The sequence below is a fragment of the Candoia aspera genome, chromosome 1 (genome assembly GCF_035149785.1).
Source record: "Candoia aspera isolate rCanAsp1 chromosome 1, rCanAsp1.hap2, whole genome shotgun sequence".
Lineage (NCBI taxonomy): Eukaryota > Metazoa > Chordata > Lepidosauria > Squamata > Boidae > Candoia > Candoia aspera.
The window spans coordinates 236,509,807-236,532,204 of record NC_086153.1 but is presented as its reverse complement, the minus strand read 5'-3'; the positions used below and the strand labels follow the sequence as shown (position 1 = coordinate 236,532,204).

Sequence of the window (22,398 nt, the reverse complement as noted above, 5' to 3'; positions counted from 1 at the left end):
ATAATGTAACTCTTCATAAATTCTTCATAAATTCATAAACCTAAATAAATTCTTCATTTTCTCCTCCCCAATTCCACCTTGCCATTCAATTCAAAGGGTATTTTCATCATGTTTTTGGAAATGCTTTTTAATTTAAATATCAGCAGTTTGTATTCTAGATTATTCTCTCTCTCTCTCTCTCTCTCTCTCTCTTTTTTGCATACTGTCTTTCTTAACTGCACTTGTATTATGGGAAATCCAGATTCTTTCTTGCATTTCAAATGCATAATGGAACGATAGTGGTTGAGGTCAGGGCTACCTCTGGGATAAAGCAGAGGAATTTGGACTTTTTTCTACCAGGGCGTGGAATAAGTGCTTGTTAGATACTCTACCCCTGGTGCCAGATTAACTCCACTGGCTTTACAATTTATGCAAAATTGTGGGGGTGGGAGCTGTCACTTTCCATTTCTAGTAGCAAAATCCCTGGCCAGGTGGGAGGGGACAGTGCCTTGGTGATGACCTCTTCTGTACCATATTGAATTTTCTCCTTAAAAGCCCATCTATTGGGTCTTTTACAAGTGTTTTAAAAGCTTATTTTCTCTTAAATTTTTTAATGATATGTGCTCCTTTTTGATTCATCTTTAAGTGAAATTTAATTGGTGGTTAAGTATAACTCAGTTGTTTGTTAAAATCATAGTAGTAGTAACTACGTAGTGTACTGGAAATTAAATGCTGTTGTGTGCTGCCTTGGGAAGAGTAAAATCTTGTAGTTTTCAAATATTCATAATAAATTAGATTTGTAAAAATCAGACACTGATTCTCAAATACTTCTCTCCCTTAATGAATTCTTTCCATTACTTCCCATTTTATTTGTAACATTCTTATATTTGTTTCAACCCCCCCATCCCTAAAATCTTCTAAGTTTTTTTTAAAAAGGTTTTTTTAAAAACAGCAAACCATGTTGAGGAACAGCCCCAGAGCATCCTTTAATTGAGATCTGGCCCTTTGCCAGGAAACCAGAAAAGTATGATCTAGGTGTTTCAAAGCAAAGTGCACAAATACAGTAGCAAACAGTCTATGTTGATGGTTGTAACTGAGACTTTTTATTTAGCTTACTGTACTGTGTATCAGCCTGAGAAAATAAATGTGCTGTGGGCCTTACCTTCTAACCAGGGGTCTCATTGTTATGGGGAGCTGTTCATGTCACTATTTCATAATTCATAATTCAGTCACTATTTCACAATTAAGCAATTTACCATATTAGCAGAGGCTCATGCCTGAAGGAATCTGATTTTCACATATTTATAAAGTAATTTTGGCCACAGTCCTATATCCACTCACTTAAAAGAAAGGCTTATTAATATAGCAAGATTTACTTCTGAGTAAATATTTGAGTTATACTATTTCCCTGGCTTGTTTTTTTTTTTTAAAGAAAGAGTCTTTCATTCCTGCTTGGCTGGGCTCACATCATGTTAAAGCATGGTTTGTATTTATTGCCTAGTTCAAACATAACTTTTTAAAAAAATTAAGCCATAAATCATGGTTTACAAACCACAGTGGCTGGGTTCAGAAGCCCAAACCAAATGCTATAAGGTTTCAGTCGAAGCGAATATTTGTAGCTCAGGGTTTATAAGGTTTATTGCAGTTTATGAATCAAATGACCGTAGTCTTAAAAGTGCCATTTTCCACAAGCTCTATTAAACATCTTCCCGTTATGTTGCAGTCACTGAGAATGCTATTTAGTATGTGCACAGTGCAGCATTAATGGTGGGAGAGAGAGAAAGAAAGAGAAGCATCTTTGAGCTGCCTGTTGGCCAGTCCTGTGAAACAATGGGTTCTAGGCATATCTTTCAATCTGGATCTGTTTTGAATCTCAAGGGTATTCTGTACTGTCTTACCATTTTTTGCTTAAAAGGGAGATTTAAAATCCTCCCAGCATTGTTTTTCCTTGCCACAGGCAGTTGGACTAATGATTAATTGTGTACTTGAATTAATGCTTCAGCACTGATGACTACTGTGTCATAGTGGTAATCAGAGAGGAAGATAATTTTTTTTAAAAGTGCTATTTAGAAATAGATGTGTGCAGAATTAGACAAAGATGAGCTTTGAAAAGAACTCCGGGGACTTTGAAAAACACATTAGCTCAATACATGCTGTTTCGGAGGGGCTAGTTTTCTGAGATGTGACCCAAAAGTCAGCATGAGCTACAGATGTAGTCTGTTAGATTCAGAGTTGCTAGGGGGTGAACCTCCAACACTGGGTTCAGTAATGCAGGATTGCATTTTTCTTGTCATGAGTTTATCACATGTGGAAAGTAAAAGGAAAATGCTATATGAACTTGCACATGGCATTTCTTATGGCTTAAAGGAGAATAAATTCATTGAATCATGACAGCTTACGTTTAAATTGTTATGATGAAAGATTCCTGACAGCCTATATTTAAACAATTGAGTTAATCAGTTTCATTGATAGTTCAATTACTTTCCAGAACAGGATGTATTCTCACTGGTGAACACAATCAATACAGTTTTATATTGTTTTTTTTAACTAAATGGGAATAGCATATAAGAATGTATAAGTTTCTTACATTTCTTATACTTACATAGAGCTATAATTTGTGTATGAGTGTCTCCAAATATTTATGATGTCTGCCAAGAATGACTTCTAGCATCATTCCAGGGCTTTCTGGAAGCCATTCCTGTTTCTGGATGATGCCTTCAGAGAGCCTAAAGTAACTGATTCTGAGCTGCCCCCTAAAGGTTTGTGCTTCCATGCTAGGGCTGGAGTCCTCCTGCTTTTACTTTTTGGAATGAAAAAATTGGGGGATTGCATCTTCTATTAAGCTTTGTGTATCCAAAGAGTTCTGTTGTGTATTTGAGTTTTGACAGTGGATAAAGGGCTCTCATTAGCAAAATATGTTCTGGAGCACGTGGATGGAGCTCTTCTGAGCTCTGTGCTGGAATTTTAGGGCCCAATAGGATTTAAAACGAGGAGCCTTGGAAAGAACGAAAAGGAATATAAGGCGTCCTGGTTAACTTTAGTGGATTCTTCTGGGATGCATTGCAGTATCGCTTGATATGACTGACAGTTTTGCCTGCTTTGTGTCTTGTGATGTACAGATGTTTAATAAATTATTATTGTGTTACATATAGCTGATTTCAATAACCAATCAGGGTTTTTTTTTCCTTATGAAAGCCCGGATTCTCATTTGATGCATAATTTATGAATGCATCGGACCTGACCTACTTTCAGTCTCATCAGTACAGACTACAGTCTGCATGAGGGCTTTTGAAAAATCCTATCTGCTCTGTTATTTTTGAGTACATCAGAACATTAAGAAGATAGCAAAAGGATGGTCAGGCAGATTCAGAGTATGCCCAAGTAGTGACATACATGCCTATTTTTCTGTACATTTCATTCATTTTTAAATCTTATTTTAATCAATAACTATTGCGTTTTGATTGGCACTGTACCAGTTTGGCATCAAAATGTTCTAGTCTCCTTACACGTTGTTTTAATTTTCACATATCCTGTGAGCTGGCAGAAGACTTATCCTTTATAAAATAAATACTGTATAGTCCCTCTAGATCCTGTCAAATGATGGTTCATCATTTGTTTTTACAACTTATGAACTTTTTAATGTTATATATTAACCTAGTTCTCCCTTAGGCATGAAAGATGGCTCGGTGACTTTGGGCCAGTTACTTTCTCTCAGCCCAACCCAACTCACAGGGTGGTTGTGCGGAAAATAGGAGGCATGAGCAATAGGCAGGAGTGCTGCCTTGAGTTGGCCCCAAATAAATATGGGATAAAATTAAATAAATTTAATTTTTGTGATAGATGTTTGTTTTGCATAACTTTCTTTCAAAATGTTTGAATACCTGGGATAAATTTTGTTTTGCTGCTTGATTAAGGGTTAAGACAACTGAAAAGCCAAAAATAAGTATAAGGTATGTTATACAATTTTAACTTTAGGATCACTGGTGCCCCACAAATTGCCCCATTTCAGTTTGTTGAATCTGACTTAGAATTTAGAGGCCAATAAGGGATCAATTCTTGAGTAAAATCGATGTCTGTTTCAGTAATATGTAAATCCATTTCATTGGGGATTTATAGTTCCCAGTGTATTAATTAATCTCTGGGCCTGCATAATTTTCTGAAGCCTTTTGTATAGTGACTTTTGTCCTTTAAATGTTTGTGTATCCATTTCCCCCAAATTGTGCCTGCAATTATGTTTAAATTTCTTCCTAATAATCAAGTTCTCTATGCCAAGTCTGTTTAAACACTGAATTACTTTTTGAAGTAATATGTTTATTTTCTGAATGTATTTGACCTGCATTAGGGAAATATATTGAAGCAAATGTTAATATTTAGTTGTTCAGATTCTCTTTTATAAAAATCCCATCTCTATCCTTTTGTATTTTTTTACTATGAAATTCAAATTAGTTTTGTTTAATTTGCCATATCTCTTTGATTTATTTGTAATCCCAGCAAAATATTTTTTACAAAATAGTCATCCTTAATGCCTTCCTTTATATATGTTTCATGTAGCTTTATTATAGATGGATTTAAACATCTGAAATGTTTATTAGTTCTAATCCTTTTGATTATATCTCCTAAACTTCTACATTCAAAGAAACTTTCTTGATCACTCACAATAACAATCTTATTGAATAAGAGCCTTTTTGCCTACTTTTTCCCTCCATATGCCCTTCTTCCCTCCCTCCCCATTCCCTCCCTTCCCCCCTTCCCTGTCCCTTTATCCCTTGCTTGTCTAAATCCCCCACCCCTCTTCAAACCATATACTGTACTACAGCCTTTCTCAACTTTTTGGTCCTGGAGGAGTCCTTGAAATATTTTTCAGGCCTCAGGGAACACTGCAGATTCAGGCTCAAATATAGGCCTGAAGTTACAAAAATTATTTATTTATTATTATTTATTTATTACTCAAATTTAGCCACTGCCCATCTCCCCCAGAAGAGGGACACTGGGCAGTTTACAAGAAAATCCCACATAAAACATAAACATTAAAATCACATAAAACAATTATGATAAAACACAGTAAATAAACCAAATCCAAGAAAGATGTAAAATCCAGGCTGGTGGGAGAGACTCTAGGGTGCGAGCCATCCCCAAGAATGGTTATTCACTTTCCCTCCCAGGCGAGACGGCAGAACCAGGTCTTCAGGGCCTTCCGGAAGGTCAGGAGTGAAGGGGCCTGCCTCACCTCCGGGGGCAAGATATTCCAGAGGGCGGGGGCCACCACAGAGAAGGCCCGCTTCCTGGACCCTGCCAGATGAAATTCTCTTATGGACGGGGTCCGTAACATGCCCTCTCTGGATGATCGGGTGGGGCGGGCCGATGTAATGGGGATGAGATGGTCCCTCAGGTAACCTGGCCCCATGCCATGTAGGGCTTTAAAGGTAATAACACCTTGAATTGGACCTGGAAGCAAACTGGCACCCAGTGCAGCTTGCTGTAATGAATGCCTATTCTAAAACATTCTCAGACTCATGAGCAGGAATGCAAAGATATCTGATTTATTAAAGAATAATATGCAGGATCGCAAAGAAAGCTGAGAATGATAAAAGCACGCCAAATGCAAACTAAAAACTCTCGGTACAAATGAGATCCCTCCCCCCGTAGAATCTTCCCAAGCTCACAATCCCAGGTGCTCCTAACGGCTTCTGATGGTCTGCGGGAAAAGTCCTTGAACAGAGCACATAACCCAAACACATTCCATTGAAATGAACATAGATACAGAGCTTGGTACAAGGTTTCACAGCAGCTCCCTCCCAAACAGAAATGCGCGTCAGTGCCATGGCATGTGAAATGTTACGATGTACAGTGCACATTGAAACAGTGAACATGACACTCGCGCAGCAACGGTGTTATATGTGCTGACCTAGGCGCACCAAAAATGGCCCACGCGGCTGCATTCTGGACCAGCTGAAGCTTCCCGATACCCTTCAAGGGTAGCCCCATGTAGAGCGCATTGCAGTAGTCTATATGGGAGATAACCAGGGCGTGAGTGACTGTTCGGAGGGCTTCACGATCCAGGAATGGGCGTAACTGGCACACAACCTGAAGTTGTGCAAAGGCCCTCTTCGAGCAGGAGTCGTGAGTCCAGGAGAACCCCCAGATTACGCACTGAGTCTGTCTGGGGCAGTGCCACCCCATCCAGAACTAAAGATGACGTTTCCCGGAAGATGAAGCCCCATCAACCCACAGCCACTCTGTCTTACCTGGGTTCAGTTGAAGCCTGTTGTTCCCCATCCAGACCCCCACAGCCCCGAGGCACTGAGAAAGGGCAGTCACTGCATCACTTACCTCACCCAGGATAGAGATGTATAATTGGGTATCATCAGCATACTGATGATACCTCAACCCGTGGTGATGGATGATCTCACCCAGTGGTTTCATGTAGATGTTAAACAAGAGAGGAGAGAGAACCGAACCCTGCGGCACCCCACAATGGAGGGGTCGAGGGTCGGATCTCTCCTATCACCACCAACTGGGACCGGCCCTGGAGGAAGGAGGTGAACCAGCGCAAAACTACGCCGCCCACCCCCAACTCCCTGAGCCGTCCCAAAAGGATACCATGGTCAATGGTATCGAAAGCCGCTGAGAGGTCAAGGAGAGCAAGGATGGATGCACTGCCTCCATCCCGCTCCTGCCAGAGATCATCCATAAGTGCGACCAATGCAGTTTCTGTCCCATATCCTGGCCTGAAACCTGACTGAAGGGGGTCCAGATAATCCATTTCCTCCAGGACCCTCTGGAGTTGTAATGCCACCACCTTCTCAACCACCTTCCCTAAAAAGGGGAGGTGGGAGACTGGACGAAAATTGTCCAGCACAGTTGAGTCCAGAGATGGCTTCTTGAGGGGGCACACCAGTGCCTCCTTAAAGGCAACCGGGAACACCCCCTCACTCAAGGATGTATTTACCATCCCTTGGACCCAACCACACGTCACCTCCCAAGCTGCCTCCACCAGCCAGGAGGGGCATGGATCTAAATAACAGGTGGTGGCATTCACAATCCAGAGGATCCTATCCACTTCCTTGGGTCCAACCAGATCAAACTGCTCCCAGATAACAAGGCTAAAACGTTCCCTCGGTATCTCCACAGACCCTTCTTCACACATGGAGTCCAACTTAGACCGGATCCGAGTGATTTTATCCTGCAGATGCTCAGAAAATTCTTCCGCACGGCCCTGTAGGTGGGTCACTGGGCCCACCTTCCCCAAAAGGGTACGTGTGATCTTAAACAGGGCTGTCGGATGGCAATCTGTGAATGCAATAAGAGCAGAGAAATACTGCCGTTTCACCACTCTTACCGCTACAAGGTAGGCCTTAATAGCGGCCCTAGCTTGTGTTCAGTCAGATTCAGTCTTTGTCTTCCTCCAGCGGTGCTCTAGGCGTCTCTTAAGCCTCTTCAAAACTCTCAGCTCCTCCGTGAACCACGGGGAGTGTCGGGTTGGATGAAGCAAGAGAGGCCGCACAGGCGTGATCCTGTCCAAGGCCCCGGCCACTTCCCTGTTCCAGGCATCAGCCAGGGCCTCCGCTGGACCATGCAGCAGATCCCTGGGCACCTTCCCCAGCTCCCTCTGAAACCTCACTGGGTCCATCAGTCACCGGGGGCGGACCAATCGAATGGGTCCTGCCTCCCTGCGGAGGGGAGCGGCATAGGAGAATCTCAGGGCCACCAGGGCGTGATCTAACCATGACAATGGGGATAGATGCAGCTCTCCCCTCAGATCACGTTGTCACTGCTCCGACAAGAAGACCAAGTCCGGAGTGAGACCACTGTCTCGAGTCGGGTCCCGAATGATCTGGGACAGGCCCATGGCTGCCATGGTAGCCATGAACTCCTGAGCTGCCTCCGAGGCATGCCCCAGGAAAGGTAGATTGAAGTCCCCCAGAACCATAAGTTTGGGGAACTCCACTGCCAAACCCGAGACGGCTTCCAGCAGCTCAGGCAGGGAGGTTGCTACGCAGCAGGGGGACTGGTACAGTAGCAATACTCCCAACTGTTCTCAGGAACCCAACTTGAAGAACAGGGTCTCACACCCGGTAACTTGTGGGGCAGGGCCCCTGAAGGCCACAAGAGACTCTCGTATTACAACAGCCACCCCTCCTCCCCTACCCTGGTATCTCAGCTGGTGCCACACCAGCTGGGCACATTTCCGAGAGGGCTACCCTCCATTCTGAGCCCAGCCAGGTTTCAGTGATACATGCCAGTCTGCCCCCTCCTCGCATATGAGGGGGCCTTTGTTGTTAACTGACCTGGCGTTAAGCAGCAGCAGCCAGAGACCAGAGCCCTCAAGGATCTGCTGTCCAGGGCCCGGGTCTGAACTTGGAGGGCTGGAACACGCCACCGGTAACAAACACCGGGGGCGTCTTCCCCGAAGATGGCCCGCCCTCCGGTTCCCATCATAGCATCCCCGACCCTTCACCACCTTGATGATATACCCCGCTCTATAGCCCCCATAATTTCCAGGCCCGGTTGCCTCCACTCCCAGACCTCCAGAGACCCTGGGTGGAAATAAGGGTCTCCTCCTCCACTCACCCCTTCTCCAGAATCAATCAACGGCCGGGCAATGGCCAGCCCCACAGAGCACCAGCTCATGCTCTCGGTGCTGCGGGAGTCTAGCCAGAGCTCCGCACACCTACCCTGTGCCTCCCTCAGCCTCTCTCACTGGTCCATGTGGCGCACCCACCCATTCCTGTCCCCCCCGTCTCTCACACGGGGTAGACACTCACACTCTCATGCACAAACACACAACTCTGCCCCCCCCCCGAATCTCTCACCCTTGAAGGGGAGTACCACACCCACACAGGGGGGACCCTCTTAACTGCCCGCTGTCTCTGGGAAGGTTAGGGGATGACTCGCACCCACACCCTAAAAATTATATTTGTTTCTTGTGTAGGCCTGTATATATGCATGAATAGTGTTCTTCAACTAAACATAAAGAATGAAACTTACCTCTTTAATGTGAAGTTGCCCAAATTTGTAATAAGTTTTTAAATAAATCATGATCTCCAGGGAACCCCTAATTATTGTGCAAAATTTGAATTTGAACCATTTCAAATTAGAAATACCCTGCTTCATGTTCAGAATACTGTAGTTGCTTCAAGTGTGAAACAGGTGTGTTGTATACAAGACAAGGTATTTAGATCATTTTTGGTGGGTTTTGAACCCAAAACAGGTGTTTCACACTAAAACAGTTTGCACACATTCTTCCCTTAACAGACTTTTTAAAAGTTTTTTTTCCTGCACTCATATTAAAAAAGAATTATGAGAACTGCATAAAATAAGTACTTGAAAATACGGGTCCCTTTTGGTTTAATTGTAGTAAGCATCCTTCCACCTAGTCCATAATTTATGTAACAGTTAACCAGTGTGTGATAAAATCATTGAAATGAAATATCAAGATACTGAATTCTAAGCTCAATATCAACTTTTATCTTTTTTTTCCCGTACCCTAGTTTTAAGGAGATGTTTTCATAATGGATTAATCTGATTCTTGCTGAGTGTGCATGAATACAGAGAAGATGAGGAATCCTGTGAAAAACAGGCCATTTGTTACTTAGAATGAGATGAGTGACTTTCTTGAGGTCCCTAAAGTTGTTAATGAGAATGTGTCCTGCTAAATTATCAGGACCATAGCTCACTGGTAGGCTACATGCTTTGTGTACAGGCTATTCCTGTTTCAATCACTAGCCCCTCTTGTTAGGACTCAGGAGACCTATGATGGTTTCAATATTGGGGAGCTAAAACTAGAGTGCATAGAGTGCACACCAGACAGTCTGGTGTGGGATAAGGTGTGTTTGTTGCTTTGCATTCTAAATTTTGTTCTTTGTCATGATTTATCTTCTGCAGGTGACATAGTGGGACTTTATGAAGCAGCTGGACAAAATAATCAGATCTGCACAGGAATTGTCGCCCGGATGGCCTCCAGTTCAATTACTATTGCAATTGATGAGCCTCAGAGTAACCTTGTAAGTTTAGATCAGGAGAATTTGTACCGTCTGTTGAAACTTGCCAATGATGTTACATACAACAGACTCAAAAGGTAAACTACCAACAAAGAATGATTATGAAAGTTTTATGTCTTAAATAGAGAATAAAGATTTCTTTATTTAAGAAACTATAGTAACTTGTCAAGTATTTGAAACTAATCATAACTAGAGTGCTGAAAGGAAGTAAGGAGAGCAGTTATATGAGGTATATCAGGGAGATACCTCTCCATTTGCTTTCATTGTACTGAGATTCTGGATGATAGCCTCATCTCCTGAGGTCCTGGAGCCCATAGATGCAGTACTATTTTCCTATTTTTTATAGTACAATTTTGTTCAGTAGTTTATGGGCTGCTGCATATTTGTCAAATAGGGCACTTTATAATGTATATGTTGAAAATATGTTGATATATTTTCCTTGTGAAAACAAGGAAACACAAAGATTCCAGATGGCATGTGTCTATTGGGCTAAGTTGGCATGTGGCTGGAAGTTCACTGCTTTTTCCCTGAATGAAGGAGTTAGTGGAAGAGAAGCTAATTTAACTTCATGGACTGATATTGCTAAGTTCCTGGGAAGTTTTACTATGGTTCTGAGACTATGATATGTCATTTCAAGATGATCATACAACAGTTGTAATTATATGAGATATAATTGCTTGATGTTGTTTCCTAAGTTCTGAAGGAATTGTCTTTAAGATTCAGTTCCTTTTCTTTTCTTCTCTTTGGCAGGGCTTTAAATACACTTAATCACTATCGGTCTGGTCCAGCATCTGATCTTATTGATGTGCTGTTCTGTTCTTCTGAACCTAGTGGTGCCAGTGATACAAGTAAGAATTCTTTCTCTTTTTTTAATGCATGGGGAAAAATCAGGGAAATGAAGAAGTTGTTCAGTATGTGTGATTTAAACCACAACTGGCATCTCTAAAAAGCCTTCCAATCCTGCCCTCTGTGATGCCAGTTGAAGAAAAGATACAAACAAACCTCTTTTTCTTCTTTCAGTGCCTTTTGCACTGACATGGCATACATTACACAAATATAAATATTTATGTCATAGAGGGCAAGCATTTATATCTGAGCAAGTATTATTGTGCATTCTCTTTATAGAACTGGTTACAGCATCAGTACAAATGTGTATTCTTTTAACCAAACGATAAAGTCAAATGTTGACTAGATTCTCGCATCCTGCTGAGGCATAATGCAGGGTGATTGTTGAGGCTTAGCACAATGTTGGATCCCAACCACAGTGGTTCAGAATAGTGCATATCTTGAAAATTTTCCCTCCATTTTTCCATATTTAGTTAAACATTCTAGCAAGGAACACAAATTCGTCTATTTGTTTTAGTTTTTCACCATTCAGGTATAACTTGTAATTGTTCCCTGCATTTTCCCTGTTGAACTCAATCACCTCAGCCTTTGATACATTAATTTACAAAACCACATTCCTTGTTGCATCATTCAATGCAAATCACTTGGGTACTCAGCCAACAACATGGCATCATCATACCAAAGTATTTGCCCATTCACTTCCCCCATGCTGCTAATGTAATCACAAGATTTCGTTGAACATTATGTTAAATACATTAAAGAGCCAAGGGGGTATCATGCATCCTTGTTTTTGGCCCTGCTCAGCGTTGTATTGTTCCCTAAGCATTCCATTTATTCTCATCAGTCCCAGTATATACTCTGCTTTTACTGTATTCAGCAACAAACTTTCAACTCCATACTCAGGAAATACATTCTATAATTCAAATCTATTTACTTTATAATCCAGTTTCTTTAAATCAACAAGTGTCCAATAAACTTGACTTTTCACGTTTAGAGTATACATTTCTCAAGTCCTGCTGAAGAACAAAAATCTGATCTGCTTGTCCCCTGTCTAGTACAAAGCCTCCCTGCATTTCCAATTTTGCTCATTATCACCTCTCATACCTTTTCAATGAGAATTCTGCAAAATGCCTTCCTTCTCAGGCACACTTAAGGAACTAATTTTCCATAGTTCTTGCATTCACTCTTGCTACCTTTGTATAGGAAAACAATAACAGCATTCCCCCAGTTGTGAGACACAGTTGCCTTCTTCTCACAAGTTAAACAAGTAGAACAAACAAACCCTGACCCTACTTTCACATTTTTCTAGGTATATCATCAGTGCCTGCATCCTTACCATTTTCCAACATCTTCATAGCATTTATGACTTTTCATCAATACTTTCTTGGATAATAACATTAATAGCATTAATTTCAATCCTGTTCTTTGACATACTACTATCAGTCCCTTATAAATCTCTAAAATATTTCTTTCAGCATTCCCTCATTTCAGTTTCACCCCAAATCATTCCATAACTTTTATTTTTAGTTCCATTCACTCTTCAGAAAACTTTTTGTTTAGCCCAGTTCACCCATTTCCAAAGCATTTCTTTATTTCCAGCAAGTTAACTCTGTGCTTTGTCTGCTTTTTTTAATGTTAACTATTCCTAGCTCTCTCTGACTATATTCTTGCCAACTCTTTTTTCTTTGTATACATATTAAAGACTACCTCTCTCTCAAGCTCATTTTTTAACGATCATTTTAATAAGTTTTTTTAATTTCTTCATTCCATCAGACATCCTTTTTCATTCTTCCTATAGTGTAACTCATTATACTTATTTTCACTCAATTCCAAGCAGTGTCAACATCCATGTCTTTATGTCTACTTTGTGTTGGGTCATGATCTTCTAACACTTTTTCTTATAGGACTTATAGTTTCTCTTCCTACAATGATTTTTACTTTCATTTCTTTCACTTTTATTTTTCTTCCATGTCCATTTTCCAACTAATGGAAAACAGACAGTCAGAAGCAGTTAGCCAGGACTGTTGTATAATCCAAACCTCAGATTATGTCTATCTAGCATTTATACTGTGCTTATCAAGAAGCCAGTTGGCCAGCAGACACAATTCCTACTGAGACACAATTCCTACCGTTAAAAAGAACTGTAATATACATAATTATAATAAGTTAAGTTACATTGAAATCTGTAGAGAGATTTTTTTCCCCCTTGATGTGAGTGAAACAACTTAGTGTCCTCAAAAAATATAGCTGGCTATGTAAGTCTTTTAAAATAAATAAGCAAGCAAGCAAGCAAGCGGTCAATTCCTGTCACAACTCAGGATCAAATGGATCCTGAAAAAGCAGACCCTGCACCTGCGGGAGAAACACTAGGAAGAAGGAAAAAAAAAAAATCTGTGAGGAAGAGGTCATGGTCGTATAATGATTCTTTTCTGGTGGATAATAATGGCACATAATGGTTTGCTTAGTGTTGTGTGAATGCAAACACTGCGCTCTGTGAAACCATAGACTGTGGTTTATATTGTGTGAGTCAAACTGCTTTAGCTTATACATTAATACAAATTAAAATTGTGTGTGTGTGTAATGTGTGTGTAAAGGCCAATGAATAAAAAGGCCAACCAATGGATATAAGGGCTGGTCACTATGTATGTATGTATGTATGTATGTATGTATGTATTTATGTATGTATGTATGTATTTATTTATTTATTTATTTTCTACCCTGCCTTTATTATTTTTATAAATAACTCAAGGTGGTGAACATACCTAATACTCCCTCCTTCCTCCACAACAGCAACCCTGTGAGGTGGGTTGGGCTGAGAGAGAGTGACTGGCCCAAGGTCATCCAGCCGGTTTTCAGGCCTAAGGCGGGACTAGAACCCTCAGTCTCCTGGTTTCTGAACAGAGGAGACAGAATGCTTTTAGAAACTCCCCTACGTTAAAAACAAGCAAACCTACCTGCACTCAGAAGGCTCAGCCTGGAGAAAGCTGAGGCAATCATATAGAAAGAGAGTAACCACCAGAGGTCAGCATTTTCCTATGAGCAGCACAAACACAACAGTGCTACTGCCACTTTTCCCAAAATGTGCTTATTCTGCAGGAAAAAAAAATACTTCAGCATCTGTATAAAGGCAGAAAAATTCTTATAATATCAAAGAAGGCTGTTCTGTTTAACCTGCTGTACACTTCAGAGCAATCTCTACTTTTGTCAGATTCTCTTTTGTGTTGAACCGTCTCTTCTTCCCACTTGTCCTTATGATCTACTATCAGAAGAAAAGTCAGAGAACGCTGGCTTTAGGGATCAAGGACAGCAGGTGACTCCAGATTGCCTCTCTTCCCTTCATCATTTCCTGGACTTTTCACTCGAATTTTTTCCAAGACTTTGACTCAAGTTACTTTGCTCCAGTCCAATTTCCTCAGCTATCTTTTTATTAGTAGTAATAATTTATTAAACTTGTATACCACCCAACTCTCAATGTCTCTGGGTGCTAGTGTAGTATATGATTTATGATAGAGTATAAGATTATACTGTTTGCTTGCTCTAAAGCACTCTACCATATAAACTGACTAGAAAACTCTGGGGGGAAAAATACTTTTCTCAGATCTTGCTCTCTTGCTTTATGGTGTTTGTTGGTTTTATGAATCACTTCTTCTGGCTAAGAGCAGAAATGACAATTCCTTGAGCTCTGGGGTGCCATATTCCTTATCCAGAGCAGTCATTTGATCACATTGAATTCCAACCAGCTAGAAAATCAGATCAATTTTATATGAGTTTTTATCTATGGTAAAGGCTAATGTAAGTGGACAATACTTACTAGTGCTGGACTACTTTTATTGGTTCAGTGTTTTTTCTTCTGTGTTTAAAGTAGTTCCAGCTGGATTTTGGGAATCATTCTGTCCTGATGCATGGAAGAAGAAGTTTAAAATGTGGTGCCTTGATTAAGTTAGCTGGGAAACAGAAGCAAGAGAATACTATTGTACTCCTGTCCTGCTTTAACCTTGCCATAGATATTTGGGTCACCACAGTAGAGGCAGATGCTGGACTAAGTAGCCCTTTGGTCCTGTATAGCTGTTCTTACATTCTTAACAGGGATGGATCATAAAAGAAACAGCTAATCTTCTGAACTGCTGCCTGCACAGGGTTTTCTGAAGCTTATGCACAAATGAACGTGCACATACATTACTTTCTTCAGCATTATGTTTCTGATAGCTGTGTGCAGCTACATTTGGTGTCACTCAGAAGTGACAGAATGTCAGCCCCGTAGCCGAAAGCAGAACTACTTCCTTTAGTAGTAGTAGCACTCAAGTAGTAAAGTCCAAAAGAAGGTCTGCACAAAAAGCCCAAACCAACTTACTATAAATCATGATAGGTCTTTGGGGTTGATACCAAAGTAAATACTGCATCTGTTTCTGTTTTCCTGAACATTTGCAGCCTTTTCTTGAGAAAACGTAAAAGTGTGAGTTTACAAATTGTTCATATCTTTACTGAATTCTGAACAATAAGAAAAAGGGTCTTCTAAATACCAGGGCAAAATAATTGCTGTGAATGAATGCGGAATTTGTTCCATGAATTGATCTCTGAGTTAATTTTATATGATTAAAAAAAAAGCTTCTGTCGTTTTACTAAAACTGTCATATCTCTCACGTCATAGATGTACTGTCTTGTTCTTGAATCTGTTCTGCAGAAAAATCCCAAGTGCATTATAATTTTCTCTAGTGATTATTTATGAACTCATGCAATTTGGCAAATATGCACCTTATATGCTTGCCTTGCATGCCTTCTCCCGTTCTGCATTTGTGGGCTGCTAAATGAATCTGATCTTGTAAATAACTTAGAATGCAGTCTAAAATGCCAAGTGGAGCCAAAAGCTTCTTTATCATTCATGAAGTACAGGACTTCCAGCTTTTGAAGGTATAGCTTAGCCATGGCACCAGAGCTTGTTTATCATGCTGTCATAAGAGCTAGAATCTTTCATTTATACTATTTTGCTAAGGGCTATAACATTGAATTGCTGATCAACAGGAAATGGAACATAAGTATGGTAAATGGTAAATGCACTAGAAGTATGTTTTTTAAAAAAACAAAACCTACAGCTACTATTAAAATTATGGAAATTTTAATGTGTTCAAGTGTTCACAACAGTTTTTAAAGGTTGATGTTATATGCAGGAGGGGATTTACTTAAAAATTCTTAAATTTTAAAATTTTAAAAGAAAATTTCTAACTTTTTAAAAATAAAAACGTTATCAAACATAGCAAAAAAAAGGATAAAAACAGAATGTTGCTTGGATAATCTATAGTTAAAATCATCTATAGTTAAAAATACAGGGTGATGTTAATTTTCTATCATATTCTTTACCTTTTCTGATAAAACTTGCTGTTACTATGATTTTACAAACATCTGTAATTTGCTTTTTGTATTTTAAACAAACCTGCTACTTGCATTGTTTTACTAGTTCAGGGAGATTGTCACTTTTAATAAAGTCTGCCTGAGAAACCTCTCTGCTGCTTGTAGAAGAGCCACAGAACAGACCAGATTCCAATCAGGCTTCTTAGCAGAAGTAAAATTGGAGGGAGAGAGGTCTTTTCTTGCTGTTTAGAATGCAAAACCTTTTGGCATCCTGGTCCAGCAAAGTGGCTGTGCCGCCCCTTTCGATGTGCCAGCTTCTGTAGCCAGAGAGGAATTAAATTGTCCATTTAGTGTCTTTTGCCAGCCTGAAATTAAAAATGCCTGTTCCAACAGCATTTGCCAAGCTAACGATGACAACAACTCCTACTTACCAACTGCTCCCCCTATATATAAAACTGCTGTTTATGTTTTAGCTGATTTCCTCCGGACTTTGGAGACCAAATGTTCTGCTTCTTCCTGCAACACTGGCATCAAACAAGCTAAAAGCCTTATCTTTGCAGTTGAAAAGTTGGTGGGATGATGAGGAGGAGGAGGAGGATAATGATAATGGCATAATAATAATGATAATGGCAACAATAATATCCACATCGGCGTAATATCAATTCCTGAAATACACCCAAAGATGAAATGGCATATAATATTTTTAGAAAAGTGAGGTTGCTCTGAAAGTTCCCTCTCCCTGTTCCAGTTGGTGCTGCATACTAGAAGGAGAAGTGAAATGTTACACAAGATGTTAATTGACAGCTCCCCTCCCTCCCCCACAGCTGTCATCAAGAAACCTCTGCACCCGTGCCTAGATATATTTTTCACTGAAAAATGTTTTTTTGGGGGGAACAAAAGGAATAGTCCTGAATTAAGAAATAAGGCTATAGATATTTATGCAGTTCTTTTGAAGTTGTGTACAGGGCACTCAAAACATGAGGTTGGAGGAAAACAAGACAGCTGTTGACATGCATACCTGTCAGCTTCATTGTTCTAGCTGGGACCTGTTACTAGCACCTTCTCTCTCTCTCTCTTTGTCACACACACACAGACGGGTGTATGCACACATAGTGGGGCACTGTCATGCGCTGCCTACCTCTGAATAACGTTCAGACACTGGGTTGCAAAGCAGGCTCTGGTTTATTTCAGGATAGGTACAACGTTGTTAGAAAAAGCTGAGAGTGACAGGAGCGCGCCGGTGCGGGGTTTAAATACCCCGCGCCGGTCAGCGCCCCCTCGCTCTCGGTCACGTCACCCCCCTTTGTCCCATGCGTTGCCCTGCCATTGGTTGAGGGTTTCTAGGATCGCCCATCCTCAGGTTTTCATTCTTCTGCTGATTGCTTTCAGCTGGGCGATCCCCGTGGTATTGCTGCTGATGGCTTGGGTGGCTCCGTGATCCGTTTATCTATTGTTTGTTAGCCGTTAGTCGTTGTGGGTTGATGGCTACTTAACTTGTACCCCTTCACCTATTTCCTTGTCATTGTCATGAGTGCCATTGCGCTGATTACTTTAGCTCAACGGCACTCATGACATACTGCCCCCTTTCCGAATAGTGTTCTCCCCCGGGTTTCTGGGTTTCCCCCATGGAGCTGTCAAAACGCCATTTTTTTTTTTTTTTTTTTTTTTTTTTTTTTCAAAGTTCCCGCCGGAGTAGTTGTCGCCCCTCCCTTTGCTCCTCCCTCTACCACGTGCCTTCCCAGGGTGTGTCCATGGTGCGCATGCTCGGGTTCTGACCTGGCGTGCGCATGCTCCAACCACACCCTGTTTGTTTGGCTCAGTTCGGCGAGGCGAGAGGCGTGGCTGGTCGGGTGCTGCTCAGCTCCAGGTAGGGCCCTTTTTTGCTTATTTGGAGTGCGTCGCCTTTGTTGTGTCTCCTGGGCGTTGCCCCCAGGTTGCCCTGTTGACTTGCTTGCCACTCCCCCGCGGCCAGGGGGCGGGGGGAGGGTGCTGGCGATCGTTTGTCACCACCCCGTGGGCCCGGGGCGGGGGGAGTGAGTCCCGGGGGGGGGAAGGTCCACCCAAGTCGCGGGCTTGGGGGGGGCCCCTTCCCTTGGGGCACGGGAGGCGGGGGGAGGCCTGCGGGGGGGGGGGTTGGTTTTGCTGACCTTGATTGCGGTTTGTCGGGGTATGCCCGGTGGAATGCTCTGGTCAGGTCAGGCGCTTTAACGTTGTGCGCCGCCACCCATTCCGGGTGGGGGAAGTGTTTCCACCTGACCAGATAGTGTAGGGTTCCTCGTTGCTTGCGTGAGTCGAGGATGTCCCTTATCTCGAAGTGGTGTTGCCCGTCGATCATAAGCGGTGCGGGCTGAGGCGTGCTTGGGTGCCATCGGGAGGTGGTTGCCGGTTTTAGGAGGCTGGTGTGGAACACCGGGTGGAGGCTCCGGAGGTTGTGTGGCAGGTCCAGGCGTATTGCTACCGGGTTCACTATTTGCGTGACTCGGAACGGCCCGATGTACTTAGGCCCCAGTTTTTTCGAGGGTTGGGTTGACTTTAGGAACTTGGTGGAGAGATAGGCCATGTCCCCCGCCTGGAACGTCGGTTGTTGGCGCCGGTGCTTGTCGGCCTGCTCTTTGTAAGCAGCCTGTGCCTCCTTCAGCGCCGCCGTGATTACTGGCCATGCTTCCGCGATCTTCCGTCCCCAGTCGCTGGCGTCCACCTGGGGTTCCGGGGGTTGAGGTAGCTCCGGTATGGGGACGAAGTCGCGCCCCGAGACTACTTCGAACGGGGTTTTTCCCGTGCTCGTGTGGACGGCGTTGTTGTATGCGACTTCGGCGAACGGGAGCAGTTCAGCCCAGTCGTCCTGGTGGTAGTTCGTATAGGATCGTATAAATTGCTCTAAGGTGGCATTAAGAACCTCAGTGGCTCCGTCCGTCTGCGGATGCCAAGCCGTAGACAGGGCCTGTTGGGTCCCCGTCAGCTTCAAGAAGGCCCGCCAGAATTTGGAGGTGAACTGTGTGCCCCTGTCGGTCACCACACGTGCGGGACATCCGTGTAGCCTGTACACGTGGATGAGGAAGAGTTTGGCTAGTTGTTGTGAGGATGGGACTGACGTGCAGGGGATGAAGTGGGCCTGCTTTGAGAAGTAGTCCTTCACCACCCAAATGGCCGTTTTCTTCTGGCTGGGTGGGAGGTCCACTATAAAATCCATAGAGATTTCCTCCCATGGGCGGGAGGGTTCTGCCACCCGTTGCAATAGCCCCGCGGGTTTGCCTGGTGCCCGTTTGGCCCGAGCGCACGTTGGGCAGGACGCCACGTAGGTTTTTACGTCTCGCCTGAGCGCGGGCCACCAGAATTGCCGCCGTGTTAGGTGTAGGGTCTTGAGGAACCCAAAGTGTCCCGCTTGCTTGGCGTCGTGTGACCTATGCAAGATCGCCTGGCGTTGCGAGTCCGGGACGTAGATTCTGCCTTCCCCCCATGCTAGGTCTTGCGCCATCGTTACCTTGTCGGGGTTTGCCAGGAACCAGGGGTCGGTTTTGAGGGCGGCGGCGAGGTCCGTGCGCATTCCCCCTGGTAGTTGCGGTTGCCTTCTTTCCGTCGCCGGTTGTCCCGCCGTCGGCTGCGCCGTAGCGTCGAGCTGCCTCCGTGCGCCGCTTCGGGTGGTCACGGCCATCCCCAGTTGCGAGGCGGATAGGACCGTCCCAATGGTGTCTGGGGCGGGCTCTTCGTCTTGGGGCAGCCGGGAGAGGGCGTCGGCCAGGAAGTTCTTCTTGCCCGGCATGAACTTCAACTGGAAATCAAAGCGGCTGAAGAATTGTGCCCATCGGACCTGTTTTGGGCTAAGGCGTCTAGGCGTTCGTAGGGCCTCGAGGTTCCGGTGGTCCGTCCAGACCTCGAATGGTTGGGTGGCTCCCTCGAGTAGGTGACGCCATGTTTCTAGTGCCGATTTCACCGCAAAGGCTTCTTTCTCCCAGACGTGCCATCGCCTCTCTGTCTCGGAGAACTTCCTTGACAGGTAGGCGCATGGTTTCAGGAGCCCCGTGGAGTCTTTTTGTAGGAGGATGGCTCCCAGGGAGAAGTCTGAGGCGTCGGCTTGGACCACGAACGGCCGTTCTGGGTCCGGGTGCGCGAGGATTGGCTCCGTCGTGAACAGCGCTTTCAGCTTGTCGAATGCGGTCTGGCACGCGGGAGTCCAATTCAGCACTGTGCCTGGGTTCTTGGCGCGTCTGGTGTCCCCCACCCCTTTGGTTTTGAGGAGGTCCGTTAAGGGTAGGGCTATCTCAGCGAACCCCCGGGCGAAGGACCTGTAGAAATTCGCGAATCCCAGGAAGCTCTGTAGTTGCCGTCTGTTGCGGGGCCGCTCCCAGTTTAGTACCGCTTCGACTTTTGCGGGGTCCATCTCGATGCCGTCCCCGGAGATTCGATACCCCAAATAGTCTAGGCGGTCTTTGTGAAACTCGCACTTTGTGGGCTTTGCATAGAGCTGCGCCCTTCTGAGCTTGTCGAGGACTTGCCTGACTAAGGTTACGTGTTCCTCGTATGTTTTTGTGTAAATAAGGACGTCGTCGATGTAGACCAGGACCCCTTTAAACAGATGTTCATGCAGTACCTCATTGATGAGCTGCATGAACACCCCAGGGGCCCCCGCGAGTCCGAAGGGCAGTACCTTGTACTGGAAAGCGCCTAGGGGGCAGTTGAACGCCGTCTTCCATTCGTCCCCCTCCCTGATTCGGATGCGATAGTACGCCTCGCGCAGGTCCAATTTGGAAAAGACTTTGCCCGTGGACAGGTGGGCGAGCATGTCCTTCACCAGGGGTAAGGGGTATTTGTTGGACAGGGAAGCCGCGTTTAGGCCCCGGTAGTCGGTACAGAGCCGTAGGGTCCCGTCTTTCTTCTCCCGGAATAGGACGGGGGCTCCGACCGGTGAGCATGCTGGCTCTATAAATCCCCTGTCTAGGTTTTTATCGATGAACTCCCGGAGGGTTGCCATCTCCTTCGGGGTCATCGAATAGATCTTTGGTCTAGGTAGGGGGACGTCGGGCAGTAGGTCGATTCGGCAATCCGTCTTGCGGTGGGGGGGTAGTTGGTCTGCCTCTGCTTCTCCGAAGACCTCGGAGAAGTCGGCGTATTGTTCCGGTAGGTCTGCAGTGGTAGCGGCGTTGTCTTGTGTGGTCGCCTCCGCTCGTCCTACCGTGGGGTTGCTTTTGCCAGCTGGTACTGGTGCTCGATACTCGCCGTCGCCGAATGTGAAGGTGCGGGTCGCCCAGTTGATCCGCGGGTTGTTTTTCGCGAGCCATGGCATCCCCAGGACTGCAATGGGCCGTCCGATGGGCGTGACTACGAACGATGTGCGCTCGGTGTGAGTGCCCATTTGCAGGGTGACCGGCTCGGTTTGTAGCGTGGCTGGTTTCCCCCCCGCTGTGGAGCCGTCCAGCTGGTGGAATGCCAGCGGCGTGGGGAGGGGGAAGCAGCGGAGTTCGAGTTTGGCGACTAGGTCGGGGTGGATAAGGTTTTTTGAGCACCCCGAGTCCACTAGTGCCGCGGCCGTGGTGGCTCCGTTGCCGGCAGAGAGTTGAATTGCTGCCAATATTACGGAGCTTTTGTCGTTTCGTTGAGGTGGTTCGCGTTGCTGTCCCGCCGCCTGCCTCGCCACGCGTTTCAGGGCAAGCGGGGAGCATTTCCCGCCGGCTGGTCGGGGTCGGTATTGTCCTCTTCTCCCCAGTAAGCGTCCCAGCCCTCTTCCGGTGTCGCTGTGGCCACGGTCATTCGGCGGTGAGGGGGCGGCCCCGGGTTGGGTGGTTTGGGGCTAATTTTCGGGGCGGGCTTGGGCGCGCTGGTCGGCGGTCGGTTGGCGAAGCAGTCCGCCGTCTTGTGCCCTAATTTGCCACACCTCCCGCAGGGCTCCCGGTTGAACTTCTTTTTAGGGTATATGGGGCCGGCCATCCCCCCGTGTGGTGCGGGTACCTTTTTCCCGACGTAGTTTGTGTCTTCCGTGGTTGTCATAAGGAAGGTGCGGTGCGCGTGTTCGGCTTTCCCCGCGAGGTGGATCCACCCGTGTAACGTTTCTGGGTCGTCGCGGTAGAGGGCCCATTGGAGAACGTCGCGGTTGAGCCCCTTTTTGAAGATTTCCAGCAGGGTGGTCTCAGACCAGTCGCAGACCTTTCCCGCGAGGGCTTTGAACTCCAGGGCGTAGTCAGGGACCGTGCGTGCGCCCTGTTTAAGTCTCTGGAGTGCGCTTTTCGCCCGT

The 22,398-nt window shown here is 44.7% G+C and overlaps 1 protein-coding gene across 1 annotated transcript in view; it reads left to right on the top strand.

Annotated features, from left to right (window-relative positions):
• IGHMBP2 (immunoglobulin mu DNA binding protein 2) overlaps positions 1 to 22,398 on the top strand; it is a 91,643-nt gene that overhangs the window by 8,078 nt on the left and 61,167 nt on the right. The window contains exons 3-4 of the mRNA XM_063289247.1: positions 9,865 to 10,057; positions 10,731 to 10,828. Of these exons, the coding sequence (XP_063145317.1) occupies positions 9,865 to 10,057; positions 10,731 to 10,828 (291 nt within the window). The remainder of the gene's footprint in view (positions 1 to 9,864; positions 10,058 to 10,730; positions 10,829 to 22,398) is intronic.